Genomic DNA, 19,925 nt, shown 5'->3' on the forward strand with positions numbered 1-19,925 from the left:
AAAGCAGAGGCTTTGATTAAGAATGCCGAGCCAAAGACGATCAGAGAGGTGCAAGCCCTCACAGGACGAATAGCAGCATTAAGTCGATTCATTTCAAAATTGTCAGACCGCTGCAAGCCGTTCTTTGACACGATTCGGAGTCATGGAAGACAGGTCTGGGGAGATGAGCAACGACAAGCATTGACCCATTTGAAAGAATATATGCAGAATCCACCAGTCCTGTCAGCCCCGGATCCAGAAGAAAAGTTATTTTTGTATCTTGGAGTATCTAGTGTTGCGACAAGTGCCGTTCTGATTCGTTACAAGGAAGGCGTGCAACACCCGGTATTTTATGTCAGTAAAACAATGACCGAGGCAGAACGAAAATACTCGAAGGCCGAACGGGTGATACTTGCACTGGTAGACGCAAAAAGAAAGTTGAGGCATTATTTCGAATCCCACCCTATAGCTGTTCTAACAACTTTCCCAATCAGAATACTTATGCACAAGCCAGAACTCTCGGGCAGAATGACAAAGTGGGCCATAGAGTTAAGTTCATTTGACATAACATATGAGCCGAGAACAGCTGTCAAAGGACAAGCGGTAGCCGATTTTCTGCTAGAATGTGACTCTGAAGATACGGAAGAAGACCTCAGGTGCGGCTCTTGGAAACTTTATGTGGATGGCTCCTCTAACCAGATGGGGGCTGGCATTGGGGTTAAACTGCAAACCCCAGAGGGTACTTCTTTGAGTCAAGCACTTAAACTTGAGTTCTGAGCCACCAATAACGAAGCGGAATACGAAGCGTTGCTGAATGGGTTAAAGTTGGCCAAAGAGCTACAGGTCAGAAGTTTGACTGTTTATAGTGATTCACAGTTGATTGTTCGGCAGGTAAATGGTGAGTACGCGACCAAGGACGACACGATGGGGGCATATCATTCTGCATAAAGCCAAGGACTTTGCAAAGATTGAATTCATACAGTTACCGAGGGAACAGAATGCAGATGCGGACCGGTTAGCATGTAGTGCTTCGAGTTCCGGTGAAACATTGGCGAGGGTGATTCCAGTAGGAATATTGACCCAGCCATCTATTTTCGAAAAACCCTTGGACTCTGACCCTTGGCAAGTCAACGTCATACCGTATGAACCGAGTTGGATTGACCCCATCATTACTTATATTCGAGATGGCGTTTTGCCTATGCAAAGGGATGAAGCTAGGAAACTCAAAAAGAATGCTGCAAAGTACGCCATCGTGCATAACCAGCTGTACAGACGATCCTACTCTGGCCCATACTTGAAGTGTGTCACCCCCGCGGAGTCTCAGCAGGTATTGCGAGCCATTCATGAGGGTGTGTGTGGCAATCATTCTGGGGGAAGATCGTTAGCGCATAAAGCAATGACACAAGGGTATTTCTGGCCGAACATGTCAAGAGATGCGGAGGAGTTCTCTCGAAGGTGCGATAAATGCCAATGATATGGACCGTTGATCCACCAACCACCTGAGGAATTGCACGTAATGGCCTCGCCATGGCCTTTCGCGCAATGGGGGATGGATGTGGTCAGTCCTCTGCCAACTGCAAGAGCTCAGAACAAGTATGTGTTACTGGCCACGGATTACTTCACTAAGTAGGTGGAAGCAGAACCATATCCTAGCGTGACTCAGACTCATGTGAGACGATTTATTTGGAACAATATTATCTGCCGTTTCGGCGTTCCAAGATCAATAGTCATGGATAATGGCACGAACCTCGACAGCAAGCAAGTAAGAGAGCTGCTGGAGGAGTATGGAATTAACCAGAAGTTGGCTGCAGTAAGTCATCCTCAGGCCAACGGACAAGCAGAAATTACAAACAGAACCATTTTCGCTTGCATTAAGAAGAAGCTGGAGGACCATAAAGGGAAGTGGTTGGATGAGCTCCCGAACGTCCTATGGGCTTACAGAACCACCCCAAGGCGGCCGACTGGGGAGAGCCCGTTTACAATGACATATGGTACCGAGGCAGTTATACCGGTTGAGCACTTGGTCCCAACTATCAGAAGCTTGGCATGGAGTCGAGATCAGAACGACAAGATGTTAAGGTTGAACCTCGATATGATTGACGAAAGGAGGGACGCTGCAGCAATAAGGTTAGCATCATACCAGCAAGTATTGGCGAATAGTCACAACAAAAGAGTGAAACACAGAGACTTTGCCCCTAGCGATCTGATTCTGAAAAGAAAGGTGGGGATAGTCAAAAAAATGATGCCACCATGGGAAGGCCCATACAGAATTGCAGAAGTCATAGGCAAGGGAGCATATACTTTGGAAACCATGGCGGGAAGGTTGGTCAGCAAGCCCTGGAATGCCACGTCTCTGAAGAGGTACTACCAATAAAAGCTAAGTTTCGGCTTTATTGGATATTGTTTGTTGTCAATCAAGTGCGTATGAATGTGCAAATTCCTGAAGTTTATAAAAATAACTTTCCTCTTCAATGGGTTGCTAAAAATAAAAAATAAAAAAAAAATGAAAAGCCAAGTGGCAAGTGGCATTCTAGCCGAGCGCCAGGCACTTAAGCAAGATAAGTGGCAGCTGGCAACACAAGCTGAACGCCAGGCACTTGCTAAAAAATTTAAAGCCAAGTGGCAAGTGGCATTCTAGCCGAGCGCCAGGCACTTAAGCAAGATAAGTGGCAGCTGACAACACAAGCCGAACGCCAGACACTTGCTAAAAAATTTAAAGCCAAGTGGCAAGTGGCATTCTAGCCGAGCGCCAGGCACTGAAGCAAGATAAGTGGCAGCTGGCAACACAAGCCGAACGCCAGACACTTGCTAAAAAATTTAAAGCCAAGTGGCAAGTGGCATTCTAGCCGAGCGCCAGGCACTTAAGCAAGATAAGTGGCAGCTGGCAACACAAGCTGAACGCTAAACACTTCCTAAAAAATTTTAAAGCCAAGTGGCAAGTAGCATTCTAGCCGAGCGCCAGGCATTTGAGCAAGATAAGTGGCAGCTGGCACCGCAAGCCGAACGCCAAGCACTTGCCATAAACAAGCACACGACAAAGTTAATATAAAAGGAAAGAGAGAAAGGGTATATATATATTGAAAATGGGTTTGAACAGAGCACAACACAAAGGAAAAAGAGAAAAAGAGTTCTGTCATCTCATTCATAATAAGCATTGAGTTTACAAAAAATGAAATATTCAAGTCACATTGTTACAAAAAAGTATGAATCGAAGAGTCCGGAGGAGTTCTAGCTAGCTACCTCAGTACCGACAGCATCCTGGTTGTGCCGACCCGCCTCCTCAGTCCCATCAGCCGTCTCACCCTCACGAGGTGGGGAATCAAGATGAATAACAGAGTCATTCTGCTGGGGGCCAACGTCAGCAGTGGCTATGGGAGGTACCACAGTTGACGATTGAGGAGCGGTTAGAGGCAGAGCGGTAGGAGGAGCTGTAGTGATCCTTGAGGAAGCAATGTCCTGGCACTCATCAAATATGTGCTCCGCTTCGGTGGGTTCTGGGTCAACATAGACCCCCAGAGAGTCAATCCCTAAATCCTTATCGACCTTATCTGGAGTGGAGCTGGTCTGTCCCTCATCCGGAACTCGGTCAGAGAAACCTTCTCGGAATCCTTGAGCATATCTAAGAGCGTCGACCCTTGAGAACCGAGCATGAAGAGCCAGCATCCCACTGTTCACTCTGCTGATTGTATCAATCAGAGCAGTACACTCGTCCAGAGCTCTCTTCTCAAAAGCCATCCGAGCAGACTGTTCATCAGCCAGAAGGCGCTGGAGCTCTGCCTTTTCGTCTCTGATTGAATCACGCTCAGTCTGCCAGACGCTCTTTTCAAGCTGGAGGGCATCCTTCTCATCCTGAAGAGAGTCGTTCTCCTTCTTCAAGACATCTCTTTCTTGTTCAGTTTTTTCAAGCCGAGCCAATACCTCGGTATTCTTGCTGGCGAGAAGGTCGTTTTCTTTATTGGCCACCTCCAGGCTATCAGAAAACTTACGAGCCCTGGCGTTCCCCATCTCTACCTGCTTCTGCATAGCCATCATTCCGAACAGAGTCTGCATAGATGTACATTAATAATGGTTAAACCGATAGTCTAGTCGGGCGAAGGCAAGACCAAATAATATGAGAGAATTCATGAGTTGAAAATAAAAGTCACCTCCATGGCAGATTGGGGAAAGCGGCTGAACACATCCTTCTGGGATAGGCCTTTCGCCGCCTCAAGGTCTTTCGGAGTCTACATGCTCCTATAATACGCCATGGCGGTCTGGCCATTCTTTAGCATGGTCTCGTTCGGCTTCACGAACGTCCCATCCGTTCGGGTGTACCGAGGAGCCCATGGTGGTAAAGTGGGAAGAGAAGGGGAGCCTGAAGCAGAAGCAGAAGCAGAGGCACCAGCTGCAGCAGGCCCGGAGGGGGCAGGAGCTCTGACCGGGCGATGCAAGAGAGCACCCGGCCCAGAGACCCGGGTCCTTCTTATGAGAGGTTCCTCCTCAGGGTCGACTCCACTGTCAGGATGAGGCCTTTTGCCTCGTTCTTTATCCCGAGCGCCCCCAGCGGCAGCAGGGGCTGTAGTGATTTGCGGAGGCGCGCTCGGGTTGGTAGCAGGGGTGCTGACAACAGAGTCAATAGCCACCGTGCTCGGGATGGTGTCAGAGATGGTGGCTGAGAAAGAGGCTGATGCAGGAGAGGAGGTTGCCCCAGCAGCAGAAGTGGCTGCGGGAGTATTTTTCTTCCTGCCAAAAGAGGGGATCTGAAGCCTGCTCATGTTATAGCCGAGGGATGAGAGCGCTAGGAGGTTGTCTGAAGTGAGGAGGTCTGAGCAGGAAGGAATATCGTTCAGAACGTATTTCTTCAAGTAATTACTCCTATCCCTGCAAACACTGTAGCTCAAGTCATCACAAGGTATTCCTAAGGAGCGGCATAAGAAAGTACAAAAGCGAGGAACGCATGTTTCGCAGGGGCAATCGTTTTTGTGAGATTTGAATTTCTTATATGAGGAAACAGAACAGACGCCAAAGGCGCTCGGGATTGGGTAATCCTCTGCAGCCGGCGAGGACCAAGTCCCACTAATGCCCACGATGTTATCCCTCCAACCCTTTTCAGATTTGATTGTGTCCGTACATATGGACATCTTCTCGATCGGGTAGAGGTGGTAGAAGGGCTCATTAATTCGGATCTTACTGACCTTATAACATAGAAGAAGATCTATGAGGTCAAGGTCCAGACTTCTGTCACGAATCAACAGTAGCATAACGGATATGATTCTAAAGAAATTGGGGTTTACCTGCAGGGGGGATATCCCCAGTCTATTGAAGACATAATTAAAGAAGGGGTGCAGAGGGAACCTAACGACATTCAGTTGTAGGTTTGAAAATAAAACTTCGCCGGGAAGGAGGCCGGCACCGGTCATAATATTAACATCCTTAGGGCAAACCCTAACTTGGATGTTGTCAGGAAGTCTAAGTCTCATACGAAGAACATCTAGATCTACAACCATGGTGGAAGTGTTTGAAGGATCTAAAAGGGGTAAAAAGAAGCCTGTCGAAAGTAAAAAGGAACAAAACTAACCTCTGAGGTAGAAAACAACAAAGAACACTGCAAGACCGCTGGAAGAACGACTCTTGAAGGATTTCACCAGAAAAAGCTTAGCACTGTTCTAAAAAGAGAGAGATTTGACTGATGATGGAGACGGTAAAAAGGCATGAAGTGGTATTCTAGAGCCTTATAAAGGCGAGGGGGACCCGAGGGCCGAAGCGTCAGGAAGGCGAGAAATTCATCGAGCCCCGGAACATTGATTCTGGATCTGACCGTCCGTTCCCCCATGTGGGTTTCTCGAGCCGTCAACGTCATGATGAGACGCCTTCAATAATTACCCCCTTATTAAACAAGAGGTAATTATGGGGGCAGTTGAGGAGGCCCGAGATGACATGGGCCGGATATGACTTGCAAACGCGACATTCAGTCCGTACAGATGGGTCAGGCCCATAAAAAGACACTGCCATATGGGCCGAATGCGCATAAGCCCATCAAAGAGGACCGGGACTCATAGAGGAACGGGCCTAGATCCAGCAAGCCATCAACATTTGTAAATCTCTATAAATAGGAGGAGTAATGGAAAGAAAATGAGAGATTTTTTGGTTGATATACAGGAATTCTAGAGAGAGAAAGGGGGAAGGAATTTCTTGTATCTTCAATATATATATATTCTTGAATCAATAATTGTAGTTCATCAAAATTTTCATATATATATATATATATATGCTTGTGTGCCTTTTTTTTTTCTTTTATACCCTTGAATTTTGATTCACTTTGATGCTAAATAATTCCTGGTTATTTGGTTCAGCTGTAATTTTGCTTAAAAGTTTCGATACAAATTTCAGATACCAAATTTCAGCTTTAATGTTTTTTTTTTTTTGGTAAATGAATTAATTTTATATATAAAAAAAATTAGATGAACTGAACAAATTATGGCTGTAGATGTTGGTGAACAAATTAAACTTCATGTTCTCTTGTTACATTACGAATTAGATGATATCGATCTTATTCTTTATCGTATAAGTCTTGTTTAAAGATTCAATCCTGTTTAAAGATTCTTTTAATTTCAAAGCCGTCAGAATTGAACAGATATTTCTAAAGCCTCCCAAAATTAAAAACATCACTAAAGTTTGACTCGTGATTTATGAGTCATTCACCCTTTTTTTTTTTTTTTTTTTTTTTTTTTTTTTTAAATCTGTTAAAGGTCAAATGAATCTTTTAATAACTCTTTCACTATGATTAGGCAATAAAAAGAATTTACTAGTTATAACACTTATAATTAAAATACTTTAACAGCTTTACTTTTATCTTACTTTTGCTTAAGAGCAATGTTACTATAATTGCCAAGGTTGTCATCCTTTTTTTTTTTTTTTCGTTTCCGAGGAAGTGCATATCTTATCCGATCTTCTTCCTTAATGGTACTGAACAATAATATCATTGGGTAGATATACAAATCGCTTTCATACAAGAAGCTGAGTAGGTGCGAGTGAAAAAAAAAAAAAAAAAGAAAAGAGAAAAAAGAAAAAGAATTGAACATAAAATATATATATATATATTTTAGAGTTATCCATTTTTAAAAGAAACAGATAAGATATTTCGATACAGTGACATCTTGATACTACTAAGATCTCTCTCTCTCTTTTGAAAAATAATAATAATAATAATAATAATAATAATAATCCAAAGAATCCAAAATTTTGAAAAATTGAATCTCGATTATGTGAGATGAGAGTGGTGTGGGTTACCATTTCATATTTCTTTCATGTCGTAATATTGTTAATTATAAAATTTTCCTTTGTTTAATGGTAAATATCGTTAATTATAAATTTTTCCTTTGTTTAATGGTACCATGACTAGCCAACTCCATATTCTTCTAGCAAGGATTAATATCTTAGACATCACTTTGTAAAGGACCTTATTAACTAATTATTAGAATTTTCAACTTTGGCTAATCAAGTTTTGCTTTAAAAAATAGAAAAAATTCACATATGAAGCTCAGCTTGTTTTCTATTTATTCCAAGATTAATTTGAATAATTTCTTACTCAAAGAAGTCCCAAAACTATGCTCTAGTAATCGGCCCACTATATTTGCAGATGGGGTGTCCATTTAGAAAGAAGCCCAAACAACCAAACCTCAAAATGTGGGTTTAATTAAAGCCCCATTTTACTTTCTTGCAGCGTTAATTGTGGGACCTAAAATGATCAACCTACCTTCCAAGAATTCCTTAATCCTCATCTTCCCAGTAACATTTATCATTTTCCCAGTTCCCAAACAAACCCAGAACTAATTTTCCTCCTTTTTTGTTTTGGTTTGATTTTACCCTTTCGTTTCCGACGGCCCAATCACAGGTACTTCTGATATTTCCGTCGAATTCTCGCCGGGAACCCTTGGATTCCGGCAATCAAACAGGAGAAGATGGTGTCTCCGGAAGAGAATTCGAATTGGCTTATAGATTACGACGTCATCGAAGACATTCCTGTCCCCGGCGGTAACCTCCCTGCCCTTGAACCCGGTTTTCAATGGCCCTCAAATGCTCTCGCCGGTTCAACCGATTTCAGGTCCCTCAATCTCTCCCAAATATTTATATATATATATTTCAAAGTCTATTTTTTTTGTCAATTTATTTTATTTTATAATCATTGACCTTGAATGAGGTTTCTTTGACACCATACGACGATTTTTTTTTTTTTTAATTTTTTATAATTGAATATATATATACACATATATCATGATTGAACGCATCTATGGAAGTTTTGTGCTTTTCTTTCCCGTGCATTAGTATTTGTTGAGTTTTTCCTTTCACATTTTCCAAACCTTCGAATACATAAGGTGTGAAACTTTAATTTTTCCTGTTAGTATAAGAATGTGAGGCTATAAGTTCTCGTGGTAGTTGTTTTTGTGCTTCTTTGTGTGCATATGCGAGCAATGATGCAAATTAGAGGTTGTGGGTTGGGAAAACCAATGCCTATTGGAAATAACACCAGTCAATAAGATCCAGATTGCAACAACTTAAAACTATTGATTCTGAACCAAATGATTGAAAACTATCTTTATTGACTTGCATAGAATTGTGAGTCGAAACAGTCTAAATCCATCTTATGTGGAGATATTATTTTAGATTGTGGATGTGACTGTAGGTCTCTAACATCCCGTTCGGATGAGGGGATGGAAGTGGAAGGAAAATGAGGAAACAACGAGGGCATTCGTGAACTCTCAAACCTCCTCTTTTCTCTTCCAGAAGTGCAGGAAATGGAGGTAAAGGGTAAGGAATAGTTGATCACGGAGTCTATAGCCTTAGATTGCAGAATCGATACATATGATTCATGTACCCAACCCCAAATTGTTTGAAATGACTTTGTTGAGTCTGGTTGAGTTGAATTTTTTGTTAAAAAAGTTCATGTTTTGGCCATCCTACTCGAATAATAAAAACATTTTTGGTCTTTATCTTCCCTCCTATGCCCTTTCCAAAACAATAGGAATAGTTGCCACTATCCTTTCCTTTCTCTTCCCTTACATCAAAACAAGATGAGTTATTTTTTATCATTCCCTTTCTTTTCTCTTCTCTTCTAACTGGTGCCATCCTTTGTATCATTACTCTCCTACTTAGCCAAACAGGCTGTCAATGAACTAAAATTTGTTAAACTTTGCCTCATTGGTCTTGGACCGATTCTCATTTGATTTAGATTGAGATGGTTTAAGACCTGGTGGTTTTAAGGATGTTTGGGTTGGTTCTTATGCTTGCTGTCTTAGGGTTTAGATTTGGCCTTGTTAGTTGTAGCTCGAGGTTACCTTGATGAGCCTTTCTGTTCTATGCTTCTAGAAGTCATCTTTCAGAAATTTTGGTCTTCTAGGCTTTTTTGTCAAATGAGGGTATTTTCAGGAGAGAATGGAGGCTTTAAGGTTCTGTGATTAGTTTTGAGTGTATGGGCTTAACCTACAAAAAAAAAAAAAAAAGAAAGAAAAAAGAGCACAAATATATTTGATTTGTGATGACATCTAGTTCCCCAAAAAAATGTCATAGGTATATAAGACAATATATATTTCTTTTCCGTGAGGAGTTTTTGTACGGTATTATGCTATTAAGTGACTGATCCTTTTTTGACTAATAGTGAAATTGCCTGCAGTCATTTTGATTCCTCTGATGCATGTTTTGTACATTTTTTTTTGATAAGTTGAAGCATGTTTTACTTTCATGGATTTAAAGGTGAGATTGGTTGGGAATCATTTCTTCGTGTCCTAAACCCAGACACTGAAAGAGGAAAAAAGATTCACCTATGCACAAGGAAATCACAGAACATTTGATTCAAGGTCATTTATTTTTTGACTCATTGGGAGCTAATCTACCATTTTCTATTCAGTGTTCTGGTTATAAGAAAAATTACTATTTGATTTTGTTAGTGAAGTACACTTTTGCCAAGTGTTATTATTTATTTTTTGGTAAGGTGCCAAGTGTTATTTTGCTAATGCAATGCTTGGTACTTGTGCTTTCTATTCAGATGGTAGCAATAAATTGAGATTATAGTCCTGAGCAACTATACTGAAGTTGATCCCATGATGCTGATGTGAATGTTTAGATCACAGTGAATTCTGCTAGATCAGTCATGGACAATTGTTGTTGCGTTTACCCCAATTTTGGCTCTTGAATTTTAAAATATTACAGGGCTGTTAACTAAGTGAGTTGAGCTGTCCAAGATCACATTTGAAATCTTATATAGTTTAGGATGCTCATTAGGTTATCATGTCAAGTTCGAGTGATGGTCATGGACTAGCTTCTACTTATGATCAAGCTCGACTTTTCTATCTAATGAGCCATTACTGAACAAGCCCTTAACCAAGCCAATTATGAGTGAAACTCACCTAAAATTTATCCAGTATTTAAAATCTGTCCATAGCCTTGCCACCTGCATAATTTGTCCCTGCCATGCTTGTGTCAAAACAAAAGATATATTAAAGATCTAAGTAGTGTTATTTTGTACATTTGGGACAAAAGGATTCCAAAATATCTAACTGCTAACATACAGTATAACTATTTAATTCATGACATAGTACATATTTACAGGTCTAAGAAACAATAACTTAGTTAAGAGAATATTGACATGGTACATATATATGGGGGTTAAAGAAACAATGCCTTAGTTAAGAGAACATTTACTATTGTAAAAGTTTCACATTTTGGGTATTGAAAATGTAATGATTGGGTAGATTAGTGATGTTTTAGACAACATGGGGATGTCGGTCATGTTAGCTAATATTAGCATCAGTTCCAAATTGTGATAATTATGTTTTTTTCTTTGAATGTTGTGATTCAAATGATTCAATATATTTCCATGTTAGGGTTATTCCAAATGATATAGAACCCAAATATTTTGTAATTTTGACAAACTTTGTTTGCTGAATTAAAGATTTTGGCCCAGTCCTTGTTAAGAAAGTGATTTGATAATAAATCTCTTCTGGAGGTTCACTTATGTCCACTTATTTTCTCAAGTTTGTGGAGGTGATTTTGATCTTCTTATGTTCAACTGGTGTTAGATAATTGTATATCTTAAATTTGTGGATTTTCACTACATGAGTATAGGGATATTGATTTTAAGTGATGCACTGTATCTTATTTGCAATTTTGTTTCTTCTACTTTTCGCCTTTGCTCCCTTCTGTTACTGTAATTTGATGAAGTCTGTCCTATGTCATTCTTGAGCAAGATCAAGTTCTACTTATTTTATAAGCATATCATGTTTTTTCTTATTTTATAAGTATCTCATGCTTTTCATTGTCATGTTCCCAGTGTAGAATTTGACTACTCATTGGGGAAATCTGATGGTTTAAAGGAATCTGGCTCCCGAAAGAGGTATGTATCTCCTTTTACCTTGCATTTATTCCGCAAGAGTTCTCGAAAGTACTACTTGTAGCCTAGTGTCACAGGGGTAAATTCTGAACACGAATCTAGTGCCCTGTGATGGCACTAAGCCAGAAATATGAAGAACTTTTCTCTGAATTTCTAACTTAGCTCAGCCTACTCACACTTGCTGCCTAAAACACACAGCAAGTAAAACACTCTCACACACAAGTATAGTTATAAGAATGTAAAGACAATAACACCCACGAATTTTACAGAAGCACAAGGCTTCCAACCTTTTACAAAACAGTACAAGGAAAGGCCTCAACCTGCAGAAGCATACAAGAGTCTCTCACAACACAACTCTGTGTCTCACTCTCAATCTGCCCTTTCTATAGAACCCACATTAGCAATATATAGGCAAACTCTCAAAACCGCCCACAACTGCTCACTAAAGTGGTGGATGACACCCCCATCCACCCACAACTACCCACTAAAGTGGTGGATGACACCCACATCCACCTAGGGTCATGTTGGCACCCACAAAGTGTTTTTGCACTACATATGTAGTTGACAAGCCCAACTACTAGCTTGTTGGCACGCTCTGCTCATGCCACTTGTCCACAGGAAGTTACACGTTATCTGCCACCTTCTATATATCAGCATAATGGAAGAAAACCGACTCTAACCACCTGTGTGTTGTCCCCTCAGATCTGTGCCACATGCATGAGAAGTTCCTCAGCACACCCCCACTCCCCATAATATATGCATATGAGTGGGAAGTTGGGAAGTAACTTCCCCCAACCAACTGAGCCCACTTAGTGGGAAATGTAACTTCCCCCAACCAACTGAGCCCACTTAGTGGGAAGTGTTAGTAACTTCCCCCCAACCAACTAAGCCCACTTAGTGGGAAGTGTAACTTCCCTCTACCACCTGAGCCCACTTGGCCATCTTCTGTAACCATAAGCCATGTCTGAGTCCCCTGAGCCAACCTTGCACGCTGAGCCTTGCCTACGCCCACTGCCTTGTATCCATGTCCCTGACTTGACTATGCCACAAGTTCATGACTTGTGTGGTCCATGCTTTAAGCAACATCTGAGCCAACCTTGTGAACTTAGCTCGTGCCAAGCCTACTAATCTGCACCCACATATAAATGTCTCAAAGTGCACGACATCCAAATTGAGTGCCGTCTACGCCAACCATCTTCTATGGACTCAAGGTACCTCCCATAAAGATCCCGAGCCAAAACTCCAAGCTTCATTTTTTCGCCATATTTACGAAAATGCCACTGGCACCCCCAGTGCACGCTGACAGCATCCCATGGCTGTCAGGGGGCTTGTCAAGGTCCCAACCCCGTAACAAACCTCCCTTACTTAAGAATTTCAATGTCCTCGTTGAAGCAATCACAAAGTGTCACAAGTCTCTGCTTGCAACTTAGCATGTTGGCCCCGACCAACTCGAATGCTGAATATTAACACTACAACAACTCCACCGCTGCACTTTAATAATGACATAAACCCCAACCTCCGCTTCGATTCATTACATGAATTCTGAACATCTTTGGATTCTGTCCTCACAACCAGTAACCCAAATCAGAAAAACAAATAAAGAGGGAATTCACCATTACCAACCTTGGCAATAACTCCGTGAGCATCTCTACATAGCATTCTCCGAAGCCACGCGCCCACCTGCATCTATCATGACTGTATGATAAGAGGATTGACCCGAACATTGACCTTATTCGAGTTTGAATCTCCTCCATTGGCTTCTTCAGCAACCATAGCATTCACCTTCTCCTTCTTAGGACAGTCCCTCGCCCTGTGTGGACCCTTGCAAATGAAGCAACCACTGTCCAGCTTTGGCCTCTGTTGGATGAACGTCGCCTCTGACTTACCTTTGTCTTTCTCTTCCTTAGCAACACCATACCTCTTGGGCTTGTCACCGAACTTGCCCTTCTTCTTCAGTTTGCTGGCGATAGTAGAGTCAGACTTTTCAATCTGCAAGTCCACCAGGCTGTCTGCTGCAACTATAGCAGAAGAGAGGTCGATCACACCGCTCCTCCTTAACTCGATTTGTGCCCATGATTACAAGCCTGCCATGAAATTAAATAATTTGTCCCCCTCGGACATATCTTTGATATCCAGCATCAAAGATGTGAATTCTTTCACATATTCACGCACTGTACCCGTATGCTTGAGTTTCCTCAATGACTCCCGAGCCACCCAGCCAGGAAGAAACTGCTCCTTTAGTTCTTTCCTCAGCTCTGCAAATACAGTAATTTTTGGGCGTAACTCGTCCTCCACCCGAGTTCGCCACCACAATTTAGCATCACCAGATAAATACTTACTGATAATAGTTACCTTGTCATTATCTGGAATGTGGGCTGCTCGAAAATATTGCTCCATATCCCATAAGAAATTCTCCAGATCTTTGGCAATCCTCTTGCCCCTGAATGACTTTGGTTCTGGAATTTTGATTTTGGAAGATATCTCGCACAACAGTCTGATTATGCATGGCCCTCTTCCATAGAGCCACCTCGCCCTCCAAATCCTTCCCATGATCTTTGAAGAGGTCTGTCATGGACATCACATCATCCGTCATAATCTGTATCTTTGAGTTTGTCTCCTCCACAAACTCTTCAAGCATTGATCGTATTGTCTACAACTCAACTGCAAACAATTCCATCTGCTCCGTCAAGGCAGCAGCATCGTCAGATTGTGGAGCACCCACCAAGGCCTCCAAACAAGTCACACGATCTTTGAGAGCTTTTGTAGCATTACCACAGGCCATGATGAACCCAACTCTGGGCTCTGATACCAATTGTCACAGAGGTAAATTCTGAACACGAATTTAGTGCCCTGTGATGGCACTAAGCCAGAAATATGAACAACTTTTCTCTAAATTTCTAATTTAGCTTAGCCAACTCATACTTGGTGCCTAAAACACACAGCAAGTAAAACACTCTCACACACAAGTATAGTTGCAAGAATGTAAAGACAATAACACCCACAAATTTTACAGAAGCACAAGGCTTCCAACTTTTTACTATTATTTACAAAACAGTACAAGGAAAGGCTTCAACCTGCAGAAGCATACATGAGTCTCTCACAACACAACTCTGTGTCTCACTCTCAATCTGCCCTTTCTACAGAATCCACATTAGCAATATTATGCAAACTCTTAAAACCGCCCACAACTGCCTACTAAAGTGGTGGATGACACCCCCATTCACCCACAACTACCCACTAAAGTGGTGGATAACACACCCATTTACCTAGGGTCATGTTGGCACCCACTAAGTGTGCCAACACTACACATGTAGTTGACAAACGCAACTACTAGCTTGTTGGCACGCTCTGCTCATGTCACTTGTCCACAGGAAGTTACACATTATCTGCCACCTTCTATATATCAGCATAGTGGAAGAAAATCGACTCTAACCACCTGTGTGTTGTCCCCTCAGATCTGTGCCACATGCATGGGAAGTTCCTCAGCACACCCCCACTCCCCATAATATATGCATATGAGTGGGAAGTTGGGAAGTAACTTCCCCCAACTAACTGAGCCCATTTAGTGGGAAATATAACTTTCCCCAATCACCTGAGCCCACTTAGCGATCTTCTGTAACCATTAGCCATGTCTGAGTCCCCTGAGCAAACCTTGCACGCTAAGCCTTGCCTACGCCCACTGCCTTGTGCCCATGTCCCTGACTTGACTATGCCACAAGTCCATGACTTGTGTGGTCTATGCTTTAAGCAACATCTGAGCCAACTTTGTGAACTTAGCCCGTGCCAAGCCCACTGATCTGCACCCACATATAAATGTCTCTAAGTGCACGAAATCCAAATCGAGTGCCGTCTGCACCAACCATCTTCTATGGTCTCAAGGTACCTCCCATAAAGATCCCGAGCCAAAACTCCAAGCTTCACTTTTTTGCCATATTTATGAAAATGCCACTGGGCACCCCAGTGCGCGCTGACAGCATCCCATGGCTGTCTGGGGGCTTGTCAAGGTCCTAACCCCGTAACACCTAGCTACTTACTACCTATATATGCATCTGGGTTTCTGATAGAGGATTTATTTCTTTATTTTAGTCCCTATCCATAGTCGTATTTATTATACTAATTTTGATTCCTAATTTTGAATCTATATTAGTTACAACTTAGAATCTCCCTTCGTCCCTCTCTGTATTTATCTTGGCCTCAAAATTATATAAATTTCTGTTATATTTATTTATTTTAGTTGTATTTGTTATACTAATTTTGATTCCTAATTTTGAATCTATATTAGTTACAACTTACAAACTCCCTTCGTCACTCTCTGTATTTATATTGGCCTCAAAATTATATAAAATTCTGTGACAGGGCGAGGTCTGGATGCAGTGCGTCTGATTCCAAAGCATGTAGGGAGAAAATGCGGAGGGATAAGCTGAATGACAGGCATGCTCTCTCTCTCTCTCTCTCTCTCTGTGCGTCTGTTCACTCTTGTATGTGTGTGTTTGTGCTGTGTTGACTTTTGCTTTGTCTCAAGATTCCAAGAATTAAGTTCAATCCTGGAGCCTGGAAGGCCGCCAAAAATGGACAAGGCTGTTATACTGAGTGATGCTGTTCGAATGGTGACACAGTTAAGGGATGAAGTCCAGAAGCTGAAGGATTCATGTGAGGATTTGCACGAGAAGATAAACGAATTGAAGGTGTGTTTGCCTGGTTTATATTGTTCAATTAAAAAGGAAAATAATGTTTGAGAGTGCTGCTGAGATCTCTGTGATAAGAGTTAGTCCATGCACAATTTATTAATTTGAGAAGCATTTCTTTTACAGGAGGAGAAAAATGAACTTCGTGATGAGAAACAGAAGATAAAGGCAGAGAAAGAGAAACTCGAGCAGCAAGTGAAAGCCCTGAGCACTCAACCGGGCTTCATGCCGCACCCTGCCGCAATCCCTTCTCCATTTGCTGCTCCTGGCCAAGTTGTTGGCGGCAAGCTTATGCCATTCATTGGCTACCCTGGAGTTCCCATGTGGCAGTTCATGCCGCCTGCTTCAGTTGATACCTCACAGGATCATGCTCTCCGCCCTCCAGTTGCTTAAGTTTGCAGGCTTTCTTGGTCAGTCTGCATTACCCGAGCGTGAGGAATTGACTCTTTTTATTTTGTTTTTTTTTTTCTTTTTCTTTTTCAACTGATATTGTTAACATTCTTTTTGGAAATTTTTTAGAGTGGATCAGGTGGGTAATGGACGGTGTTGGAAATTGGCAACTTCCATTGATTAGTTTGGTACTCGGAAATTTTCCAATTAAATCTATTGTGTTTATCTGTTAGGAAGTTTTTTCAATTTTCAATTGTGACTTGTGAAACTATTTTAGAAAACCGGGGAAAAAATAAATAAATCATGCTCGTACTCTAGAATGGGTAGTAATTTTTATTTTTTTATTTTTATTATTTTTTATTTATTTTTTTATTTTTTATTTTTTCCGGTTCCTGATTCAGAACTGGAATCAATTCTGCTCGAATGCTGCTTATAGATGGGATGAAAATATTGGTATAATTGGAAATGCAAAAACTTTGAACTGATACCTCTTCTCTCTGTAAACTGTATTATAGAACTACATGCCAAAGTCTTTTCAGTGATTCATGAGTTCAAAGTTAAAACCCTTTAACAGCATAGTCATTGGAACTAAAGATCCTATTCATCCTAAAAGACCTAAACAAAACTGTTTTTAGCAAGGCTGTTTGAACCCCATGTATTTCCCACTTGTGTAGTCCCTCCAAACATCCAGAGCTCCAAAGCTGGTTATCAGAACAGTACTCAGCGCCATAACTATACCAACTGAGAATACAATGAGGGAAGCTCTCCCATGTCTTCCTATGGCTGTCTGCACTACCATCAATCCAACCAGAGAGGCAACGAAACAGATCAGCGCAAAGATGCTGGCAATGTCTGTGTGCTCCATCCCCAACAATAAGTACTGAATTGCAGACATGGTAGATGAGAAGAACACCATGAATGAACAAGTTGCTGCTGTCACCTGCATCACGACAAAAGTGATGTTAAAAGTCAAAAAAAAAAGAAAAGAAAAGACATCAACGAAGCTCAAACACTCAACCTCCCCTTTGATCCTTTGAGAGATCATACCAACTGGGCTAGTGCCCTTAGGTCAAATAATAGATGGTTTATTGGGTAAAGAGGGGATAAATTTAGTTCTATACAAATGATTGAACAAGCAGCCAAGGCATGCAATAGTGGGAACTGCACTATCAGGGAGAAGAACTTCCGGGCATCGATAACATCTCTAATAAGCTAAAAAGATGGATTGCAGAAGATAATCGAACTTACTTCAGGTGATATTCCAACTTGAAGAAGAAGTGGGCTTATGAGCATTCCACCTCCAATTCCAAACAATCCTCCCAGAATCCCTGCTAATAGTGCCATTACCGGGAAAATAAGCTTGTTCGATGGTCTAGCTATAGTTTGATCTCCATTTTCCTATCAAAAAGAACTGGGTTTAAATTACAACGGAGAAGAAAAATGAAGGTCCAAAAATATACATAACATTAGGTAACTCGTCACAATTATGATTCATTAAGCACCTGCTGGTCGGAAGGTTGATCTTGGAGGCTCTCTATTCTGTAGAGCATCCATGCAGTGAAAATGATAGCAAGAGGAATTTGAACTGCTGAGAGAACCCAATATCCCAATCCACAAGCCTCACTTAGTATCATACTCTGCATATATTTTGAAAAATCACATACACCAAGTGTTTTAGAATATACATGAATCGAGAAACATGGACCTCTAATCAAAACAGTCTATGATAGAGTAACTACGAAAAAAAGCAAGATTTTTACATTTTACATTTTTGTTTCCATCTTTCCTTTAATTTGGAGGCACCAACAAACCTCTCCTCTCAAAGGGAGGTTGGTTGGCATTTCGAGTTCTACTAGGACAATATTGTGGTTGTCTATCCGTTTATTTGTACTTTTCAAAATGAATTACATACCATATCAATTGAATCAATTTGAATTGATTATTTCATATAATTTCCTAATTGAATATACAATAGTTAGAGAATCTAATGCTAGCTTATGCCAACAACATAAAACTTGTTTACACACATCATCATACAATTAATGAATACCCAAACCATCAAGATAAGTTAAATCATGAGCTCAATCTGCAAAGTAGTTTCAATAGTAAGAATGTTAAACAAGTACAAAAACATAAAAGATAGAATATGCCAAAAGATGAGACAAAAAGCCTACCTGTCCATATCGATTTCCACGAAGAAGATAAATAGCAAGGAAGGAAAACCAGACCATAACCAAAACCCCCAATTTCATCCATGGAATGCCCAATCTGCATTTCTCTTCCCCACCCAACAGAGGCTCTTTGGTGCTCTTCAACCCTTCACTTCCATCACAAATCTCAAAATCTCTCACCAACCCTTTTTTCCTCCCTTCTTCTGATTCCAATCTCCAATACAAAACCCCTGATTTACATGTCTTAAATGTGGACCAAACTAGAAAAACCGCAAAAAGTACAGTGATGAGCCACTCTGGGAACACCAGATTGCAAATCACACCAACACTCACTCCCAACAACATGCATGGCTCTGATAGAAGTGCTATATCATAGTCAATCAATGTCTTGGCACCAATCTTCTTATGTGTCACGAACATGTTGCACAAGACATTAGCGATCGACCCTCCGGTGACCATAAAAGCCGACATGCTCGAGGCTGTTTTGAGGTCGAAACCGGCGACAACAGTTAGGATGGGAATGAACAATCCACCGCCACCAATTCCGCCCGCACTTGATATAGAGGCCGCAATGAAGCAAAGAACTCCTCCTACCAAAATTGAGGGCGTTAATTTGAATTGAGATTTGTGGAACTCTGTTTGGTGAGTCCGCCATTGATGAGTTGTGTTTGGGAATTGGTCAATGGTGGGGATTTCTGAGATGGGTTGTGATTGATTTGCATGGGTGTGATTGGAGGTGATCAAGATGATGAAAGGAAGGATCATCCATGTCAGAGAACTGTGAGTCCTCATTTGCTTGGTGGTGTTGGTGGTGGTGTAAATTTCTAGACGAGTGGGGATATTGAACTTATATGTAAGGAAGTAGGAGGAAGATGCTACATGGCATATTGGAGGAGAAATATGTCAAAAGTGAAAATAAATCCTCTTTATTGTATTTATGTCATCAATAAATTATACCTTTTATCACATAACTAACAATATCATTACGATATTTAGTTCATTGTATTACAGTAATTTTTTTTCCTGTATGGGCTATTCAGCATTAACCCGCGAATTTAATGATAGGTAAAAGTTTATAATTTTGAATTTTATCACGATGAGTTCTACTTTTTTGTTTTTTTATAAGTAAATGTAATATATATATATAGGTGAAATTACAATGAACTTGATGAATTTTGATTGAATAATATATATGTGTGGGTAGGTTTGTGTAACAATATTATACATATGCATGAGTATGCGGTGGTGCCCCCCGTGAGACTAACCTACTCTGGACTACAGAACAGTTTAAATTGCAATGGCAAGGGGTATTATGCTCTGTGAGATACCTAAACT

General features: G+C 41.1%; 2 protein-coding genes across 2 annotated transcripts; one reads left to right on the forward strand and one right to left on the reverse strand.

Annotated features, from left to right (window-relative positions):
• Nucleotides 1-7,676: 7,676 nt before the first annotated feature.
• Nucleotides 7,677-16,739, forward strand: LOC132307562 (transcription factor ILR3-like). Its single transcript, XM_059805360.1, has 5 exons — nt 7,677-8,062; nt 11,285-11,347; nt 15,701-15,775; nt 15,867-16,029; nt 16,156-16,739. Exons 1-5 carry the CDS (start codon nt 7,920-7,922, stop codon nt 16,420-16,422), a joined length of 711 nt encoding a protein of 236 aa, XP_059661343.1. The 5' UTR covers nt 7,677-7,919; the 3' UTR covers nt 16,423-16,739.
• On the reverse strand, nt 16,476-19,632 carry LOC132307551 (sulfite exporter TauE/SafE family protein 2-like). The gene is made up of 4 exons (XM_059805350.1): nt 18,594-19,632; nt 17,922-18,056; nt 17,668-17,817; nt 16,476-17,359 (listed from the first exon to the last, which is right to left on the reverse strand). The coding sequence occupies exons 1-4, from the start codon at nt 19,380-19,382 to the stop codon at nt 17,051-17,053; spliced, it is 1,383 nt and encodes a 460-aa protein (XP_059661333.1). The 5' UTR covers nt 19,383-19,632; the 3' UTR covers nt 16,476-17,050.
• Between the last annotated feature and the right edge of the window lie 293 nt (nt 19,633-19,925).

The sequence above is a fragment of the Cornus florida genome, unplaced genomic scaffold, assembly GCF_030987335.1.
Source record: "Cornus florida cultivar Cherokee Brave unplaced genomic scaffold, ASM3098733v1 CherokeeBrave_3.0.0_Hap2_Chr01, whole genome shotgun sequence".
Taxonomy (NCBI): domain Eukaryota; kingdom Viridiplantae; phylum Streptophyta; class Magnoliopsida; order Cornales; family Cornaceae; genus Cornus; species Cornus florida.